Source organism: Syngnathoides biaculeatus, chromosome 12, assembly GCF_019802595.1.
Source record: "Syngnathoides biaculeatus isolate LvHL_M chromosome 12, ASM1980259v1, whole genome shotgun sequence".
NCBI classification, from domain to species: domain Eukaryota; kingdom Metazoa; phylum Chordata; class Actinopteri; order Syngnathiformes; family Syngnathidae; genus Syngnathoides; species Syngnathoides biaculeatus.
Genome location: NC_084651.1, coordinates 25217287 through 25236420, shown reverse-complemented (window position 1 = coordinate 25236420; position 19134 = coordinate 25217287). Strand labels below are relative to the sequence as shown.

Here is a 19134-nt window from a genome sequence, read left to right as displayed (position 1 = left end):
CAGAGCAAGGGTTTAGAGCACATTTCAAGCAGCACAAAAGATTGTTGACTCTGTGGCAGACATTTACTCTTCTGTGTGCCTCAGCAGAGCTTCGAACATTATTAAGGACCCGACACGGTTCTCAACTGTTTGAGGTCATGCCTTATGGAAGGTGGTAACGATGCACAAAAGCAAGGACCAACAGAAAGTTTTCTTTGTGACAGCAATCACCACTCTGAACTCTCATTTTTCATCAAGCTATGCTTCTTCTTCTTTTTCTTTCAGCTTGTCCCATTAGGGGTCACCACAGCGTGTGATCTTGTTCCATCTAAGCCTAGCTTGTGCATCTTCCTCTCTAACCCCAACTGCCCTCATGTCTTCCCTCACAACATCCATCAACCCTTTCTTTGGTCTTCCTCTCGCTCTTTTGCCTGGCAGCTCCATCCTCAGCACCCTTCTACCAAAATACCCACTCTCTCGCCTCTGAACATGTCCAAACCATCTAAGTCTGCTCTCTCTAACCTTGTCTCCAAAACATCCAACTTTGGCTGTTCCTTTAATGAGCTCATTTCTACTCCTATCCAACCTGTTCACACCAAGCGAGAACCTCATCATCTTCATTTCTGCCAACTCCAGTTGTGCTTCCTGTTGTCTCTCCAGTGCCACCGTCTCTAATCCGTAAATCATGGCTGGCCTCACCACTGTTTTATAAACTTTGCCCTTCATCCTAACAGAGACACCTTCCGCCAGCTATTCCAAACTGCTTGGACCCATTTCTTCACTTCCTTACCACACTCACCATTGCTCTGTATTGTTGACCCCAAGTATTTTGAAGTTATCCACCCTCGCTATCTCTTCTCCCAGGAGCTTCACTCTTCCTCCTCCACTTTTCTCATTCACGCACATATATTCTTTTACTTTGGCTAATCTTGATTCCACTCCTTTCCAGTGTGTACCTCCATCTTACTAATTTTTCCTTCGCCTGCTCCCTTGCTTTCACTGCAGTTCACAATATCATCTGTGAAAATCATTGTCCAAGGGGATTCCAGTCTAACCTCATCTGTCAGCCAATCCATTACTACCGCAAACAGGAAGGGGCTCAACGTGGATCCCTGATGCGGTCCCACCTCCACCTTAAATTCTTCTGATACACCTACAGCACATCTCACCGCTGTTCTGCTGGCCTCATACATGTCCTGTACTATTCTCACATATTTCTCCGCCACACCAGACTTGCGCATGCAGTATCGCAGTTCCTCTCTTGATACTCTGTCATAGGCTTTCTCAAGGTCTACAAAGACTCAATGTAGCTCCTTCTGACCTTCTCTATACTTTTCCACGAGCATCCTCAAGACAAATAATGCATCTGTGGTCCTCTTTCTAGGCATGAAATCATACTGTTGCTCACAGATACTTACTTCTGTCCTGAGTCTAGCCTTTACTAATCTTTCATTGTGTGGCTCATCATCTTTATTCCTCAATAGTTTCCTTTGTTCCTTAGTTTCCTTTGTTCTTAAAAATGGGGACTAGCCCACTTTTCCTCCATTCTTCTGGCATCTTCTCTCCTGCGAGTATTCCATTGAATAAGTTGGTCGAAAACTCCACAGCCACCTCTCCAAAATTGCTTCCATACCACCACACGTCATCAGGACCGGCTCTCTTTCCATTTTTCATTCTGTTCAGTGCCTTTCAAACTTCCCCCTTGCTAATCATTTCCACTTCCCGGTCATACACGCTTGCCTCTTCTACTCTACCTTCTCTTCCATTTTCTTCATTCATTAACTTCTCAAAGTACTCTTTCCATCTACTTACCACACTACTGGCACCAGTCAATATATTTCCAACGCTATCCTTAATCACCTTTACTTGCTGCACATCCTTCCCATCTCTGTCCCTCTGTCTAGCCAACCTGTAGAGATCCTTTTCTCCTTCTTTTGTATCCAACCTGGTGTACATGTCGACATATTCCACTTGTTTAGCCTTCTCCATCTCTCCGTTTGGCCTACGACGCATCGCAATGAATTCCTTTCGCCTCTCCCCAGTCCGCTCCGTGTCCCACTTCTACTTCGGAAATCTCTTTCCTTGGATGACTTCCTGTATTTTGGGGTTCCACCGTCAAGTCTCCTTCACTTGATTTTCTGCTCTACCTTTGTCTTCTTAATCTTCCTACCTGCTACCAGAGTCATCCTACACAGCACCATCCTATGCTTCATACACTACACTCTCACTACAATCTCCCCACCACTACCTTACAGTCAGTGACCTCCTTCACATTACATCGTCTGCACAAAATATAATCCACCTCCGCTCTTGTAGGTCACTCTATGTTCCTGTCCCTTCTGGAAATAAGTGTTCATCACTGCCAATTCCCTCCTTTTTGTGAAGTTCATCGCCATCTGCCCCTCAAAATTCCTATGCTGAATGCCGTACTTACCCATTACTTCTTCGTCGCCTCTGTTTCTTACGCCAACATGTCCATAGAAATCTGCACCAATCACAACTCTCTCTCTGTCTGGGATGCTCAACAGTGTATCAATAGGTCATGTAATATGTACGCTATTTTGAAAATGTGATGTTAAATCCTCTCTCATTTAATAGTGTTTTGAGAAGATTTTTATTGACAATGACGAATTTTCAGGGGTTCTGCCATTTTCGCGAGTCACATGATTTACGTGGGCGTATGTGACGTGTACCGTGCCAAAACAAATCCATGATTACATGGGACACCATTATGCCCAGCGCTGATTTCTAGGATTTATCCTCATTTATTCTCTGATGAAGAAAATGATGAAGAAATAGCAGTTTTGGTTGATCGGGAAGACGGAGGAATACTTCCATACAGATTTGAACCTGTGGCTGGAATTAATGTTGAATATTCGAATGGTTCTTTGGGCGAAATTACGCGGAGTCTGACTACTCGGAGGCCTACACTTAAAAGGGAGGCACGGGATAATGTTGTGTATACATTACTCAAATTATTCACAAGAGGCTGCACATAGCGTACAATGACAAAAAGTAACTAAAGGTGCACATAAGTTGCGAGTAGCAGTTGTGGGAGTACAAACAGAAATAGCCATGGAAAAAAAACAGTCTCCGTAAAAACATGCACAAAACAGGAAAAACAGAAAGTGTGCGTGACATGCAAACAGCTTAATTAATATAAATGAAAAATAGGCAGGGCCAAAGCAGTCCACGTAACAAGAAGCATTAGTTACTAAATCTCTGGTAGAGCCAAGGGATGGAGCCTCAGCAGAAGGACATCGGGGGTAAGAACTAGGCAAGGAGAATCAAATCGCAAGATACCGTACTTGACCCATCAGTCAGACACACACAAGGTTGGAACCACGAAGACTATGAGCGAGAGCAAGGCGACACTACAAAAAAATCTGGCTTCCTCCTTTCTGCTTCTGCTGCCCTTAAATGGCCAGCTGATAATCATCACCATCAGGTTTGTGACGGGGGACCCCACCCACCACCAGTCCGCCAAGTCCTGAAATTAAAAAAGTAACATGAGAGAACTGAAGTGTGACACTTTTAGCCTCATTGTCTTTCTACCTGCTTTCCTGGAGACACAATATAACTTTTTCCCAATCATAATGTCAACCAACTCTCAAACTTTTTCCATTCTAGTTCCAACATTAAAAGCCCCAACATTCTGCCTCAGAACCACCTTTTCTCCTCTTCATCTTTGACCCACAGAAGCAGAATTTCCACCGGAGCTGTGTTGGTTAACCTGGGCCATGAATATTTGTTAGGCAAAATATTAAGATGGATTCCCTTTCTGACACAACCCTCTGCATTTATCCCGGCTTGGGGCCAAGTTACAGTTTACACTAGCTTGTTTAAACTAGGGGTGCATTACTGAAGGTACACATACTAATTTACAGAAATCACTGTATCCCATCAGAAACTTCTTCAGCTAGAGAACTTCAACACTTTAATGGCAGTGGTGGGAGGACTGAGCCACAGCTCAATTTCCCGTTTGAAGGAGACACAAACTTATCTGTCTGGAGAGGTAGTGAAGGTAAGTCAATAAAAATCTAATGCAACTTTACAGATGATGTTGATTGCATCTTTCTATTTCTTTTAGAATGCACCTGGGAAGTGGTAAAAGTGTTTGTTGCTTTGGAATATAAAGATTACTTTTTATGTATTTTGTGTTTTCGATCCACAAATACCACAAATAAGAATAACAATGTACATAATAGGCCACGCTAACAATAACTAGACTTCTTAAAGTTATTATTATTAATAAGAAAGTTATTACATTATTACAGGGCTATATGTACTTTTGGGAAAACAATCCAATGACAGTCAACTATAAAGAAAAGAATGCAAGATTACTATATTAAATATACAGTATGACAACCTTTCAACTAGTTGATCGCCAAGGCAGTTTTGATTGATCATGTGATCGTTTGCCCAAAAACAAACAAACAAAAAAACAAGACGTGAGTTTATCCAGCTCGTCGTTTCATCGAGGTGTGACAAATACATGAATCGTGTGTTTCGATTGACTGATAATTTGACCAATCCGGGCCTTTTATGATGTGACTCACTGCGCATGTCCACATAAAGGTACATTCTAGCAAGCTGGGCTCCTATTTGCTGTCTCTTGTTTTCTCCGTGCCAGTCCAGGTGATGCGCACCCTGCTCCCCATCGAGGAGACAACACACTCAGCACCCTCAACCCCCTGTTGGTAGATCATGAGAGGCTTGTTGCTTAAAAAGTAGATCTTGAGGCAAAAAAAGTATGGGCACCCCAGTCTTAAAATGTCCACTGCTAACTTCTTTTTTTTTCTTCCTTTTTGGCCTTGCCCATGTCAGCCCATCTCCTGCATCCTCCTCTTGAACACCAACAGCCTTCATCTCTTCGCTCAAGACCAGCCGCCACCCCTCTCTTTGATCTTCCTCTTGCTCTGTTGCCTGGCAGTTCCATGCTTATCATCCTGCTACCAACATACTCACAATTTCTCCTCTGGATCTGTCCAGACCATCAAAGTCTTTTCTCTCTAACTTAGTCTCCATAACATCTCACCTTGGCTGTCCCTCTGATGTCCTACCTCATTTCTAATTCTATCCAACATGGTCACTGCTCGGGCAAACTCCAACATCTTCATTTCCGCCACCTCCTGCAGTGATTCCTGTTCTTTCTTCATGCCACTGTCTGGAATACAGACATCATGGCTTGCCTCACAACTGTTTTATATACTTTGCCCTTCATCCTGACAGAAACGGTCCCGACACAAACTCTTCTGTCACATAACGAACTTGACACCTTCCTCCACCCATTACAACCTCCTTGGAAGTCTTCACTTCCTAACCAAACTCACTATCGCTCTGGATTGTTTATCCCAAGTATTTGAAGTCTTTCACCCTCGCTATCTCTTCTCCCTGTAGCCTCACACTTACCCCTCCATCCCTCTCATACATGCACATATATTCTCTCTTACTTCAGACAATATTCAATCCTCTGCATTCCAGTGCATACATCCAATTTTCTAACGGTTCCTCAATCTGCCCCGTGCTTTTCACTGCAGATCATCTGTGAACATCATGGTCCAAGGGGATTCCAGTCTCACCTCATCTGTCAGCCTATCTTTCACCACTGCAAACAGCAAGGTGCTCAGGGCTTACCCCTGATGCAGTTCTACCTCCACCTTTTTTCATATGTGTCCTGTACAGCTGTTTGATCAAGCATAATAGTGAATTTTTATCCCCTTTATGCCAGAACACTTATTGTGTCACAGTGGAGGTTTTGAGCTTATTCTGTGATCTCCTTTCATTTTAAATTTTATTGCGGACCAGAGTCAATTAGTTTAACAAAAGAGAATTTGCAGAAGGGTGAGAGAAAAAAAAAGACAAAAACAAAGTGCTAAATGTAAACAAAATAAGAAAAGTATATCATTCCATATCTACAACAAAGAAACGTTAAATTGGGATAATGCCTGACTGTAGCACTACGCCCTGTGAAGGAAGAACAGAAAAAGATAGGACAAGAGGAGGACAGGAAAAGAAGCATGCAAGACAAGGATCATGAACCCAGCTACAGTGAAGAAAATAAGTATTTGAACACCCTGCTATATTGCAAGTTTTCCCATGGAGAACTTTCTTCCCTTTTTCCCCCCTTCTCATGGAGGGGTCTGAAATATTCATCGTGGGTGCATGTCCACTGTGAGAGAGATAATCTAAAAAAAAAAATCCAAAAATCACAATGTATGATTTGGTGTAACTGAGGACATCATTGCTTGAGAACCATCCATTTTGTCATCTTCATCCATTCATCCATTTACCGCACTGCTTATCCTAACTTGGGTCGCAGCTGCTTATCACAGATGATTCTAGAAGACAGGCATGGTATACCCGGAACTGATCGCCAGGCAATCGCAGGGCAGACAGGCAAACAAACAACCATTAGCAGTCACATTCACACCTATGGGCAATTTAGTCTTTAATTAATCTACCCTGTGTGTTTTTGGGATGTGGGAGGAAATTGAAGTACTCTGGGAAATCCCACGCATGCACGGGGTTAAGAGAATACACACAGGTGAGGCTGGATTCAAATCTGGGTTCTCAGAACTTTGAGGCAGATATGATAACCAGTCACCATCATGCTGTTGTTTTACCATCTTTGCTATCTACAGTGAAGAAAATAAGTGTTTGAACACCCTGCAAGTTCTCTCACTTAGAAATCATGGAGAGGTCTGACATTTTCATCGTAGGTGCATGTCCATTGTGAGAGAGATAATCTAAAAAGAAAAATCCATAAATCAGAATGTATGATTTTTTTAACAATTTGTGTGATACAGCTGCAAATAAGGATTTGAACACCTGAGAAAACCAACGTTAATATTTGGCACAGTATCCTTTGTTTGTAATTACAAAGGTCAAACGTTTATTGTAGTTGTTCACCAGGTTTGCACACACTGCATGAGAGATTTTGGCCTACTCCTCCACACAGATCTTCTCTAGATCAGACAGGTTTCTGGGCTGTCGCTGAGAAACACGGAGTTTCAGCTCCCTCCAAAGGATAATACATGGAATGGAGGTGGACTGTTAAAGGCAGACAAACAGATCTTTGAGGTTCAGAATTCGCGCTGATAGGTGTTCAAATGCTTTTTTTGCAGCTGTATCACACAAATAAATTATTGACAAAATCATACATTGTGATTTCTGGATTTTGTTTTTAGATTATCTCTCTCACAGTAGACATGCACCTATGATGAAAATTTTAGACCCCTCCATGATTTCTAAGTGGGAGAACTTGCAATATAGCAGGGTGTTCAAATACTTATTTTCTCTCTATACAACTGGAATGTTTTGGGAATGACTCAGTGAATTATAGAAGTCTATAGAATGAGAATATAAGGGTGTGTCAAAATCATGTTTTGTGGTGAAAAAACGTATAGGTCCATCTTGGCTGCAGTTTTTTCATTAATAACATACTAAAAATCATGCATTTCATGACAGTGGCCGTTTAAGGAATTAGAAATTAGTTTCCTCTGCAGGGTGTCTGAGCTCTCCCTAAGAAACGGGTTAGAAGGTCTATCTTCTGCGTTATGCTCAGATTAGAACTGCTGCTCCTCTACGTTGAGAGGAGCCAGATGCAGTGGCTGGGGCATCTAATTTGGATGCCTCCTGGGGAGGTGTTCCTGGCGCATCTCACCGGAAAAAGACCTAGGGGAATGTCTTGGGATACCCCCGGAAGAGCTGGATAAAGTGGCAGGAGAAAGGGAAGTTTGGAAGTCCCTGCTAAAGCTACTGCCCCTGCGACCCAACCTCAGAAAAGCGATAGAAGATGGATGGATGGAAACGATGAAACCCACTTTACACCTCACTTTTGTTTTTGACCCACAGTAACTGAATTTCCACAGGTTAACAATGCCAGGGGTGGACATTGATAACCCAAGCCACAACTGATCTGGTATGAAATGACCTTTTTCAAGCTATTCTACTTCATCTTTGAAGCCTTGATGATGAGAGGGCTTTTTGAGATGGATTTTTTTTCTTTTAACATTTGATATGTAAATGAGTTTTGCATTGGTTTGATCGCTGTTTTCCTTAATTTGAATTTTTAGGAAGCATCATTTGTCAAAAACCAATTTCAAATTCAACCGTTTTGGTTTTCAAACACTATTGCATACAATCGACAAACCGTATTGATCTCAAACTCAAATCCTGTCATCAATTCATTTTGAACCATGTTACACAAAATAAAAACTAAATAATTGGAACATCATGGAATGGAACATTTTCGGTCTGTTAGATAAATTCTAACAGAATAACAAACATTATAGACAGGCTAACGAATAGCATCTATGTGGTGGTGTTATAACACTCTAAGCAATGGATGTTTGACATGTAATATAGGAATACTCACAGGCATGTACAGTATTCTGTATCCTCCCTGAGAAAACAAACATTATGACTGTGATATTGAGGAGCTGAAACTGTCTACATACAATAGAATTGTAGGTCTACATCATAATTATACTGCGCCTAGGTGGCCAAGGTTTACACACAAGAAGGAGCAGCACATTGTGCATTCAATTGAAGCAAACTCCAGTATGTGTCTGAAATAGTTTTAATTTCTTTCTATGATTTTTTTTTCGCCTTCCCTGCTATTCTTGTAAGAACATGCAGAACCACTCTTTTTTTTTGTTTGTTTTTGTTTTAATTGTATGAATCCCAAAACAGATGTGGCGTGAGATGACAGAACTGGTCTCTTCCAACAATAACTACTCCTACTACCGCAAGGCCTTCAATGACTCACAAGGCTTTAAAATCCCCATCCTGGGTGTGCACCTGAAAGACCTCATAGCCCTGCATGTGGTCTTTCCAGACTGGGTGGAAGACAGCAACAAGGTTAACCTAGTGAAGATGCAGCAGCTCTACATGACTTTCAATGAGCTGGTGTCATTGCAGAGTGGAGTGGCACAAGTGGAGCCCAACATGGACCTGATATACCTGCTAACGGTGAGTCACTAAAACTTTCAACAAAAGAGGAGATAATATTTTGTAGAGCATGTGTTAACAAGTGCTCATGAAAGAAAACATTTTCAGCTTTCTTTAGATCTTTACTACACTGAGGATGAGATTTACGAGTTGTCATTACTCCGGGAACCACGTAATCCTAAATCACTGGTAAATTTTTTGTAACGTACAATCCCATTTCCAATGAAGTTGGGACGTTGTCTTAAACATACAATATATAAAAACAGAATAGAGTACATTGATTGATTGATACATAGGTTGAATGTGATTTTCAAATCATTATGTTTTTATTCATGTTGAACACAACATCCCAAGTCACTGATAGTGTAGTCATGGTACACATGCCTGACTTTGGTCTGACCAGCGTGGGCTCAATTCCTACTCAGTGATGGTGTTGATGTGTGCCTTACGGCTGACTGGCGAGAAGTTCGGGGTGTAGTCTGCCTTTTGCCCGAATTTAGCGGGGAGAGGCTCTAGCACTCCCATGACCCTTGTGAGGATAAGCGACTTGGGAAATGGATATGGACAACATCCCAACTTCATTGGGGTTGTAATCTGTCTCAAGGCTTTATCTAAATGCTGACTCCAGAATTTGTTTTACTTTTGCAGCTTCTTAACAATTATTGTTACTTTTACTCGACTCAGCCAAATAAAACTGCATCTCTTGTATGGCTCCTCTTGCAGCTGACCTCTCCCACAACTCCGAACAAGCCCCTTGTCCCACTGGACTGGGCCTCAAGTGTCACAACCAAACCAGACCCCTCTGTGGTTAGTAAACATATCAGGAAAGTGGTCGACGTGAGTATTCAAAATTCTCATTTTCACTGTGACAGATGAAGGGAAGTGTGGAACATTGTGAGTTTACCTTCTTCTTTTTCTTCCAACAGTCGGTGTTCAGGAACTATGACCCCGACCACGATGGTTATATTTCTCAAGAAGATTTTGAAAACATTGCTGCTAACTTTCCCTTCCTGGACTCCTTCTGCGTTCTGGACAAAGACCAGTGAGTGCCACATTCAAAGTGTTGGGGGAGAATCTGCATTTTGAATGAATGAATGAATGAATGAATGAATGACACGAAACTGGAGAACCTCTCCTGACTCAGTGCATACATAAAATTAATATAAAAATAAGTTACTGGTAGTACTATGTAATTAATTGATGGATGGGCGGATAGATAGATAGATAGATAGATAGATAGATAGATATAGATAGATAGATAGATAGATAGATAGATAGATAGATAGATAGATAGATAGATAGATAGATAGATAGATAGATAGATAGATAGATAGATAGATAGATAGATAGATAGATAGATAGATAGATAGATAGATAGATAGATAGATAGATAGATAGATAGATAGATACCTTGTTTATTGGGGCATTTTTTTGTAACTCAGTCAATATGTTTTTTAAGCTAAGCAAAAATGTTCAGATATAAAAGTTGAGTCAATGCTCTTAATATGCAATATTTAATGAGATTTATTTTCTTAGTAAGAGCACTATGTACGTTCATGAAAGAGGGAACCTATTTAGCTTGCAGATTTTTTTGAATGGCAGTTTTAGATAAGTGAATTTAAAAATTCATTTTCACCTTTATTTATTTCAGTCTGTTTTTTTTTCAATTTTATTTCTACTTAAAGAAGTTGAAGGACCACGACTTGAATCAGACCCCTTTTTCCAAGTACCTGTACTTCTACTTAAGTACAGGGCGTGTGTACTTTTACCAACTGATGTTGGACCTCTCTCATGTATCTTACAAGTGGAACCAAATTTGTGGGAAACTTTTCAGTATGATGTACAGTCATGGCAGGTACAAGTCATATAGAACATTTCACTCTGTGTACAGGGAGTGACGCTCTGTGAGATTCACATTTTGTATTGAACTACTAAAATTATTAGGTTTTCGACAGAATTCTAATTTATTGAGATGAAATTTTGCTTTTAGATTTAAAAAAAAACAACAGTTCAACTTAATTCCATCCATCCATTTTCTTAGCTGCATATCCTCACAAGGGTTGCGGGGAGTGCTGGAGCCTATAGAGCTCGTGCACGTGACGTCACCATTTTTACGGCGCCAAGACAAGGTTAGAGAGAGCAGACTTCGATGGCTTGGACATGGTCAGAGGTGAGAGAGTGAGTATGTTGGTAGAAGGGTGCTGAGGATGGAGCTGCAAGGCAAAAGACCAAGAGGAAGACCAAAGAAAATGTTGATGGATGTTGTGAAGGGGGACAGGAGGACAGTGGGTGTCAGAGAGGAGGATGCACGAGATAGGCTTAAATGGAAAAAGATGACACGCTGTGGCGACCCCTAATGGGACAAGCCGAAAGAAAAAGAAAGATTGCCCGTCAAAAAGAGCTGCTCAACAGTATGGGGGAGATTGAACCAGACCAGAATATACAATACCAGAGACTTGTCGTGTTGTTGGTTGTTACAACAGACGAGACAGATATTTAAAGAGATCATTCTATGTAATACCAGTTGAAAAGACGAGAAAAGATCGATGGATTTCAGCAATTAAATGTGATTGATTGTGCCCAACCACACACGACTGTGTAGCAATCACTTCACTTCAGGTAGGAATTATTCTTCTCAATCTCAAATTCCCAAGAAGTATTTATAATGCCAAGTTGGCTCATTTGAGAACAATGCGTTTAAAAGAAACAAAAAACGACAGAAAGTCTCCAACGTACACGAAACGTGTTGCAACCACACAATCTTTGGTAAACCTCTCCTCGACAGATTTTTTTTTTCTAATACGCATTGGACTCATTTGAGAACTGTCATGATCCTGCCGCTTCAGCACGAGCTGTGCGGCTGCGCTGATTGGGAGGCACACACCTGTGCCTCATGCGGCCTGATCATCCCCCGTATATATAGAACCCGGTGACGACTGGTCCTGGGCCAGTTCGCTGACCTTTATGTCCCGTTCCAGCACCCTCGTATTCCTGACTGAACCTGTGTGTACCGACCTTCGTCCGTTCTCCGACCAACCATGTAAGCCAGACTCATTGACACTCCTGCCTGCGTTGATTGTTTCCCCGTGTACCGACTCCTGCCTGTCCGCTCATCTGTTGTCTTCGCCCGACGTCACAACTACCGCTGCTGCACCGGACTGCCTGCTGGATCCCCGACCTCTGCGTACAATAAACGTGTCTCTTCTTGAACTACCTTGCGTCTTCCGAGTTCCTGCATTTGGGTCCTACCTCTCGTTCCGATGGGACATGACAAGAACAAAAACAGAAAATAACCGTCGGTCACACAGAGGTTTACCGAAGTTCAACGTGTGGCCGCAATGCGCTTCCGTGTACGAGGGCTGAAGCCTATCCCAGCGGTTTATTTTCTTTTTTTAAATAAGCATTGGACTTATTTGAAAACAATGCATATTTAAAAAAAACGTCTGTCACGGAGAAGTTTAACGTGTATCGTGTACAGAGGAGCCGACTCAGTGTCTTTTTTTTTATTATTCCAATCATCGTTAATAAATGCGAGTTTGTGTAAAACCAGGGGTCATTTATTTAAATATTGGTATTTGTATTAAAAAAATCTGAGTGGCTCCATCATTACGTGGGATTTATTCTTGATTGAGAACAGATCCAGCAAGGTATTTTAATGCGTCCAGACTTTTATACACTTTCAAACTCTTCTGTGTGTAAATCTTGACGATTTACCAGATACATGTGTAGATCCAGTTGTCCAAGACAAGCGGAAGTGTGTTAGTAGTCCAATTTCTTATCGACGAAAACATCGACTTCGGCATTAAATATGGGTCCCCTATGCCAACTGTCTCTAATTTTTCCACGTACCTTTTTTCTTTGTCACCTTCTAATTGTTTAACAGTATCACACAAAACTCTGGGGGTCATGCTATACTTCCGCCCAGTGACGTGATTTGATGAGGTTTTGGGCGGGAGGAAAGGTACACCCTGAACTGGTTGCCAGCCAATCCGAGGGCACAGTCACACTCACATTCACATCTAGGGGCGATTTAGAGTGTCCAATTAATGTTGCATGTTATTGGGATGTTGGTGGAAACCGAAGTGCCCGGTGAAAACCCACACAGGCACGGGGAGAACATGCGAACTCCACATAGGGGGGGCCGGGGTTGAACTCAGGTCCTCAGAACTGTGAGGTTAAAGCTTTACAGCTGCTCCAACGTGCCCCCTCAACTTAATTCGACCTCATTATTGGAACCTGAATATTTATTGTCACTAACCACACAAATGCAATGCAATTTCATAAAGTAACATTGCAGAGGGCTCCACGTACAGTTATTTTAAAACTCACACATTTACAATATGCGTTATACTATACATTTAGGGTTTTATACATTTAACATGTATTTCATTTAGAACTTGCTAGATGAAAGCATACCTAATGACGTAGTGAGTTGAATAAAATGTGCATCAAAACACTGTACAGTACAATGTGGTGAGTTCTCTGTAAAGGATCCTCCTCACTGCGCTTTTTTTGATCATCTTTATCTCCCTTGTCACAGGGATGGCCTGATCAGTAAAGATGAGATGATAGCATATTTCCTCCGAGCAAACCAGCTCCTCCAGTGTAAAATGGGTCCAGGGTTCCTCCACAACTTCCAGGAAATTACCTATCTGAGGCCCACCTTCTGTGAACACTGTGCTGGATTTGTATGTATATTTATAGTGTCGCCTCTACCGTCCACATGACTCTCTGTTTGTGCTTGTGCTGAACGTCACTCAAAGAAAACCATTGATGTTTACACAATGTCATTCGCTCACAGCAAAGTCATGAAGGACCAACTTTGTGATTTTCCTCATGAATTCATTCCTCATGAATCTTACCTGTGTATTATTTTCTTGGACTTCTCCTGCAGCTCTGGGGGATTATCAAGCAGGGATACAAGTGCAGAGGTATCTTTATTTCTGATGTACATCCATCTTAACCTTTTGTTGTTTTTCTTCTTCTTTGTTTTTTTTTTAATATACTTATTCTGTTCAGGTCACAGGTGAGCCAGAACCTAACCCAAATGATTTTGCAAGAAAAGTGGGGCGCACCATTAACTGGTGGCCAATCAATCCTCGTTATAGGCTATTTCGATTATTACTTACTGTATCATAAGATTGATGAGATTGTTCTGATTTTTTTGAAAAACTTTTTTTTAATAAAAGAGAAGGAAAAAAAAGCAGAATGTGCCGATGTAACTTTAAAATGATGGCTATTGATTACTGATTTAATTTTGGTGGGTTCTACTTCCTCTTTTTTGGTTTCCAATTCCATTTTCTGTCAGAGCCAGTGTTGATCACTTGTTGTTGGAGTTTTTATTTTATTTTATTTATTTTTAATCAGCAGAGACTGTGTTCTGGATATGCTGTGACTGCTGTCATACATTCCAATTCATCTGTTTGTGCTGTTTGTCAAGAAGGATCTTAACTTCTTAACATTTTAGATTAGTAGTTGATTTCATTGTATACTTTGTGAAAGTTAATATAAAGAAACAAGATGTGTGACTATACAATGGTTTGAATTTTAATCCCATTGGAAAAGTTGTCAATTCCCTAAACATGACAACCTTTCCTGATGTTTCCAGGTGTAAATAGTGGTGTCTGAACTTGGAGACCTATTTTTATCTTTCAATCCTGCAGTAGCACATGAATTGAATAACTCAGAATTTACGTAAACCATATTTCGACTTGACAGATTGCGGCGTCAACTGCCATAAACAATGTCGGGAGCTGTTGGTTTTGGCTTGCAGAAAGCTGCTGCGCTCGGGCTCTCTCGGTTGTATGACCCCTGACAGACAGATACACAGCTCGCTACCCAACAGCCCTGCACTGAAAACCTCTTCAGGTTGCCCATATTTACAATGTTGACCTCAAGAAATAATACAATGCATCTTTATCGCTGTACTGCATGTTACAGTTGATATTTACAAATTGTTTTTCCTATTGTGTTGCCACTAATTCTCTTTTTGTCCTTCAGACAAGGATGAGGTCTTTGAGTTCCCTGCTGTGAAATCAGCAAGTCCTATTCGGGATACAAAAAGCATCACTCTGATGACTGGTTCGGCTCAGAGGATCTCTGTCCGCCTGCAGAGGGCCACGATCAGCCAGGCCACTCAGACTGAACCTCTGTGGTTGGAACATAGCTGGAGGAGCGCAGATGGTGGCTCCCACACCTTTCCAAAAATGAAAAACCAGACTCACAGAGAGACCTCAAAAAAAAACAGTTTTTCCCTCATGGGAAAACCAGGACAATCAGCGACAGCTGGCAGGTTTGGTCCAGTGCAGTGGTCACAGTCTGGAGAAGAATGCTGGCCTTGGGGAGCTTGTGCAGATCACAGATTGCAGGATCACACGCAGAGGGAATGTAATACAAACAGGATAAAGTATTGTCGCTACTAGAAACAATGTTATAGTTCTTGTGGGAAGTTAGGTCTTTCTCCAAGTCTTATCAAATCGATATTTTAAAGATTGTGGCGCACAGATGAACATTTAAAACATAATTTTATTTAAGAATATGTAGGCACTTTCCCATATCTTGGTCACGAAATGAAATAACGGTGCTTACATTGAGAGCATCCATTTTATTTCCTGCATGCCCTCATTCCGGTTGTAACAGACTTTGCATGATTGGTCAGACAGTTAGGACTGCTTGCCAGCCAATTGCAGAGAACATTTCTGACACACCTCAGAAAGGTTTCTGGACTTGGGTCACAAAAGATATACAGCGATGCCTTCAGAAACGTTTTGAATTTGTTCCGTGACCATGCTCTCAAAACATTCATGTTTCATAACATATTTCCCCATCAAAATGAATGAAATGCAATTAGTTTGTTCTAGTCTCCTGTCAGAGATGTTCCTAAAAAAACAGCTAAGACAAGCCTGAGGACTGTGGAGAGCGAACTCAAACCCACCAAGATTGCCTTTCTCGCGAGGGACAGATAGGGAGAAACACTGTGTGAATGCGTTCCCTCAGACTGCCAAAGTTGTAGTCCCTGTCTGCTCTTTCTATTGCTTTCTCAGATTAAAGGGTTACATGGTTACACAGGGAAAATGCTGACACAGATGGCTACACCTACAGCACATAAACAATAAGGTGCATGTTTCTTCAAGGCTGCAAGAGTGTCCTGATAAACCCACAAGAGAAAAAGCAGGGCATTGTTTAAAGACATGTTTATGGCATTTGGGGGTATCATCTTGTGGTAGAACGGGGATATCTTCTCCCAGTGTTGAGGAGTATATGCTCCAGGCCAGCAGGGAAACATGCTGAGGTCAGGATGGAGACATTGCTTCCCAGTGTTCAGGAGTATCAGCTTGAGGTCGGCAGGGAGGCATTGCCTCCCAGGTGTCGCTGGGTCACACTTCAAGACACGCACGTAGCTCACAAAGAGAACAATTCAGAGTACGACTAACAGAAACAAACAGATGAAAAAACAATCCTAACAGCAACTATAGTAGCAATGATATACTTTTATCATGATAACTTACATACTAATACATTCCTAAACATCTCCCAAAGAAGTTTTTTGTTTTTGATAAAGATAAGTAGCAGTACGTTGTAAACTACTGTACAACATAGTGATAAAAACTGAGAGGAGAATGTAAAGCAATTAGCTGGTTTTATGATATATCATTGAGTCAAAAGTCTCTCTCAAACTCTCCTACTACAGGCAACATTTTTGCGTTAGCAGGTACGTTCCACAAGCTTCTGTCTTTTAATAAGAAAAGGTTCAGTTAACACTATGGTATGATGTACAAATACACAGTAATAACATTTGTACCCCAAGTAGCCCGCAGTTCTGCTGTCCCTCTGCAGAACACTCTTTGCCACAGTACCATTGGAAATTTTCTGTCGTAATTGATCACTTGTCCACATTTTGGAATAGTTTTAAAAACCCTTGTCAGATGTAATTTTTTTTTTTTTTGTAATGTTAATTCTTAGCCTGTGCGCTCGTGATGTTTTCCATTGCATGCTTAATTGGTGGTTGTTTCAAATACACAACCTGTAGTTCTTTGTTTTATGGTTAGTTTAACAAGCAAACTGGTGGTGGCAAGCAACAGCTTGAGGTTTCTTTTTTGAAGAATATTGACTAATTAAATGAGCCTAGCTGTTTATGGAAGTGAGCGGAAACACCTGCATGTTTGGGATCACAAGTCAAAGCAAGCTTGTGTGTGCTTTGATTGGCTAAAATCTGAAGTATTGTGGTACCACAACAGATGATTCAAATTTTTAATTCCGGCAGAACTACTGATCATCCGTCCATCCATCCATCCATCCATTTTCTTAGCCGCTTATCCTCACAAAGGTCGGACAAAGGGAGTGCTGGAGCCTATCCCAACTGTCAATGGGCAGGAGGCAGGGTATACCCTGAACTGGCTGCCAGCCAATCGCAAGGCACATGGAGACAAACAGCCACACTCACAATCACACCTTGGGGCAATATAGAGTGTCCAATTAATATTGCATATTTTTGGGATGTGGGAGGAAACCAGAGTGCCTGGAGAAAACCCATGCAGGCATGTAAACTCCACACAGGCAGGGCTCAGATTGAACCCTGGACCTCAAAACTGTGAGGGCAACGCTGTACAGCTGTTCCACCGCGTCAGTGGGGGTCATCACTGAAGAAAATAGTTTACAAACCTCATTGAGGGGTCACAGCCAGAAGGGAAAAGACCCTCACTTTCGGCCCCATGCCTCTATGTCATTGTTGTGAATTGAAAATACTATTTTCAAAAGTTTTGAACCAGTCTGAAAGAATTCTACTTTACAGGAGGGGGTGGGGGAAAAAAAGCGAAATTCCTGTTTTTGGTGATTTTGACCAAGTCCACAGCAGAAAAAAAATGGGCCTGTCAGTAGACCTGTCAAAGGGATTTGAACAAAGGATCATTTCATCTTTTAATGCATGCATAACTATTGCTCATGTCATCCAAACAACTATTGTACAAACTTGGACTGAATTTAAGACTTCAGGACAGTTAAATGCACTCTAAACCCTGACTTATTTTGAACTCAGAGAGACAAATATATGTAAATTACATTGTGCTAATGTTAACATTACTTGTTAATTCTGTTTAAAATTGACCTTGTGATGTGCACCTAACTGAATTGTCGTAGCATTAGTTTCATTTTGCTTACAAATCTTGGATCAAATATTTCATTATAAAGTATTATTTTATTAATGTACAATTTGCAAGATACACTTAACTGATTCGTGCCGTAAGTACACCTAGAAAACGCCAAAATTCCTGATGTAAATGTTGCTTCTCTTGCATTTCAGGAAAGCTGACTTGATAACAGAAGTGTAACACACCAGTCTCAAGGGTCCAGAAAACTCCTCATGTCTGGGCCCAGGAAGTTCTTCTGTCTGGGAAGGTACACGGCTCTTTGACTTCCCCATTCAATTGAGGGGGTGTCAGAGCATTCTCTCTGAGCTCCAGCATAGACCACGAAAAATGCTAATGTCTGGTTTGTTCAAGATCAAGGCACTGCAAGTTGTAACAAACCCCAAAAGATCAGCACAGTGACTAGGAGTGGGTCCTCTTTGTATATGACCACAGCCCCAACCTGGGGACCAAAGGATAATAGAACTTCATTCCAAGTGTTTGGAAGATGGCACAGTGTTGCCACAGGAGAAAAAAATATTTTTATTTGATGGTCACAATTTTCTTGATTGCACCAAATCTTATACAGTACAAAAACAGTGTGTGACTTTTGGATAAACATTTGGAAAGACAACTCGAGATGTTTGCATGTGAATTTTGAAGTGACAATTAAAGGGAAAGTTGAGATAAAATGGGCTTGATTTTTTTTTTTTTAAAGCAGTGTGCAGTGCAATGGAATAAAACAAGGGAACTGCGAGATGTATGATTTCAGTAGAAAACATTTGGAAACTACAAGGTTTAACCCTCATATAATTAATCAATTAAAAGGTTTCGTGAAGAGCAGCTGGTGTATGCAACACCATAACCGTAAAAAATACCAATAAAACTGTTTTTATTATGGTAGCAGTTATTTTACAGTCAAGATCGTTACTTTGCGAAGAGGGTGGTACAGCTAAAATTTTTGGTGACCTAGCATCATGCATTTGTCTAAGTTCCTGACATGGTAGATGACGCGTTATTAGGAATCTTTAGATCCATCCCTGCAAGACAGGCCTCGCTCCATGTTAGATCCCATCTA

General features: G+C 41.2%; 1 protein-coding gene across 1 annotated transcript in view; it reads left to right on the top strand.

Moving 5' to 3' along the window:
* Nucleotides 1-19066, top strand: part of rasgrp3 (RAS guanyl releasing protein 3 (calcium and DAG-regulated)) — a 39031-nt gene extending 19965 nt beyond the window's left edge. The window contains 10 exon segments of the mRNA XM_061836304.1: nt 3887-4003; nt 8677-8955; nt 9043-9123; nt 9658-9771; nt 9861-9976; nt 13475-13622; nt 13829-13865; nt 14653-14802; nt 14935-15188; nt 15190-19066. Of these exon segments, the coding sequence (XP_061692288.1) occupies nt 3887-4003; nt 8677-8955; nt 9043-9123; nt 9658-9771; nt 9861-9976; nt 13475-13622; nt 13829-13865; nt 14653-14802; nt 14935-15188; nt 15190-15339 (1446 nt within the window). The 3' untranslated portion in view covers nt 15340-19066.
* Nucleotides 19067-19134: the final 68 nt, after the last annotated feature.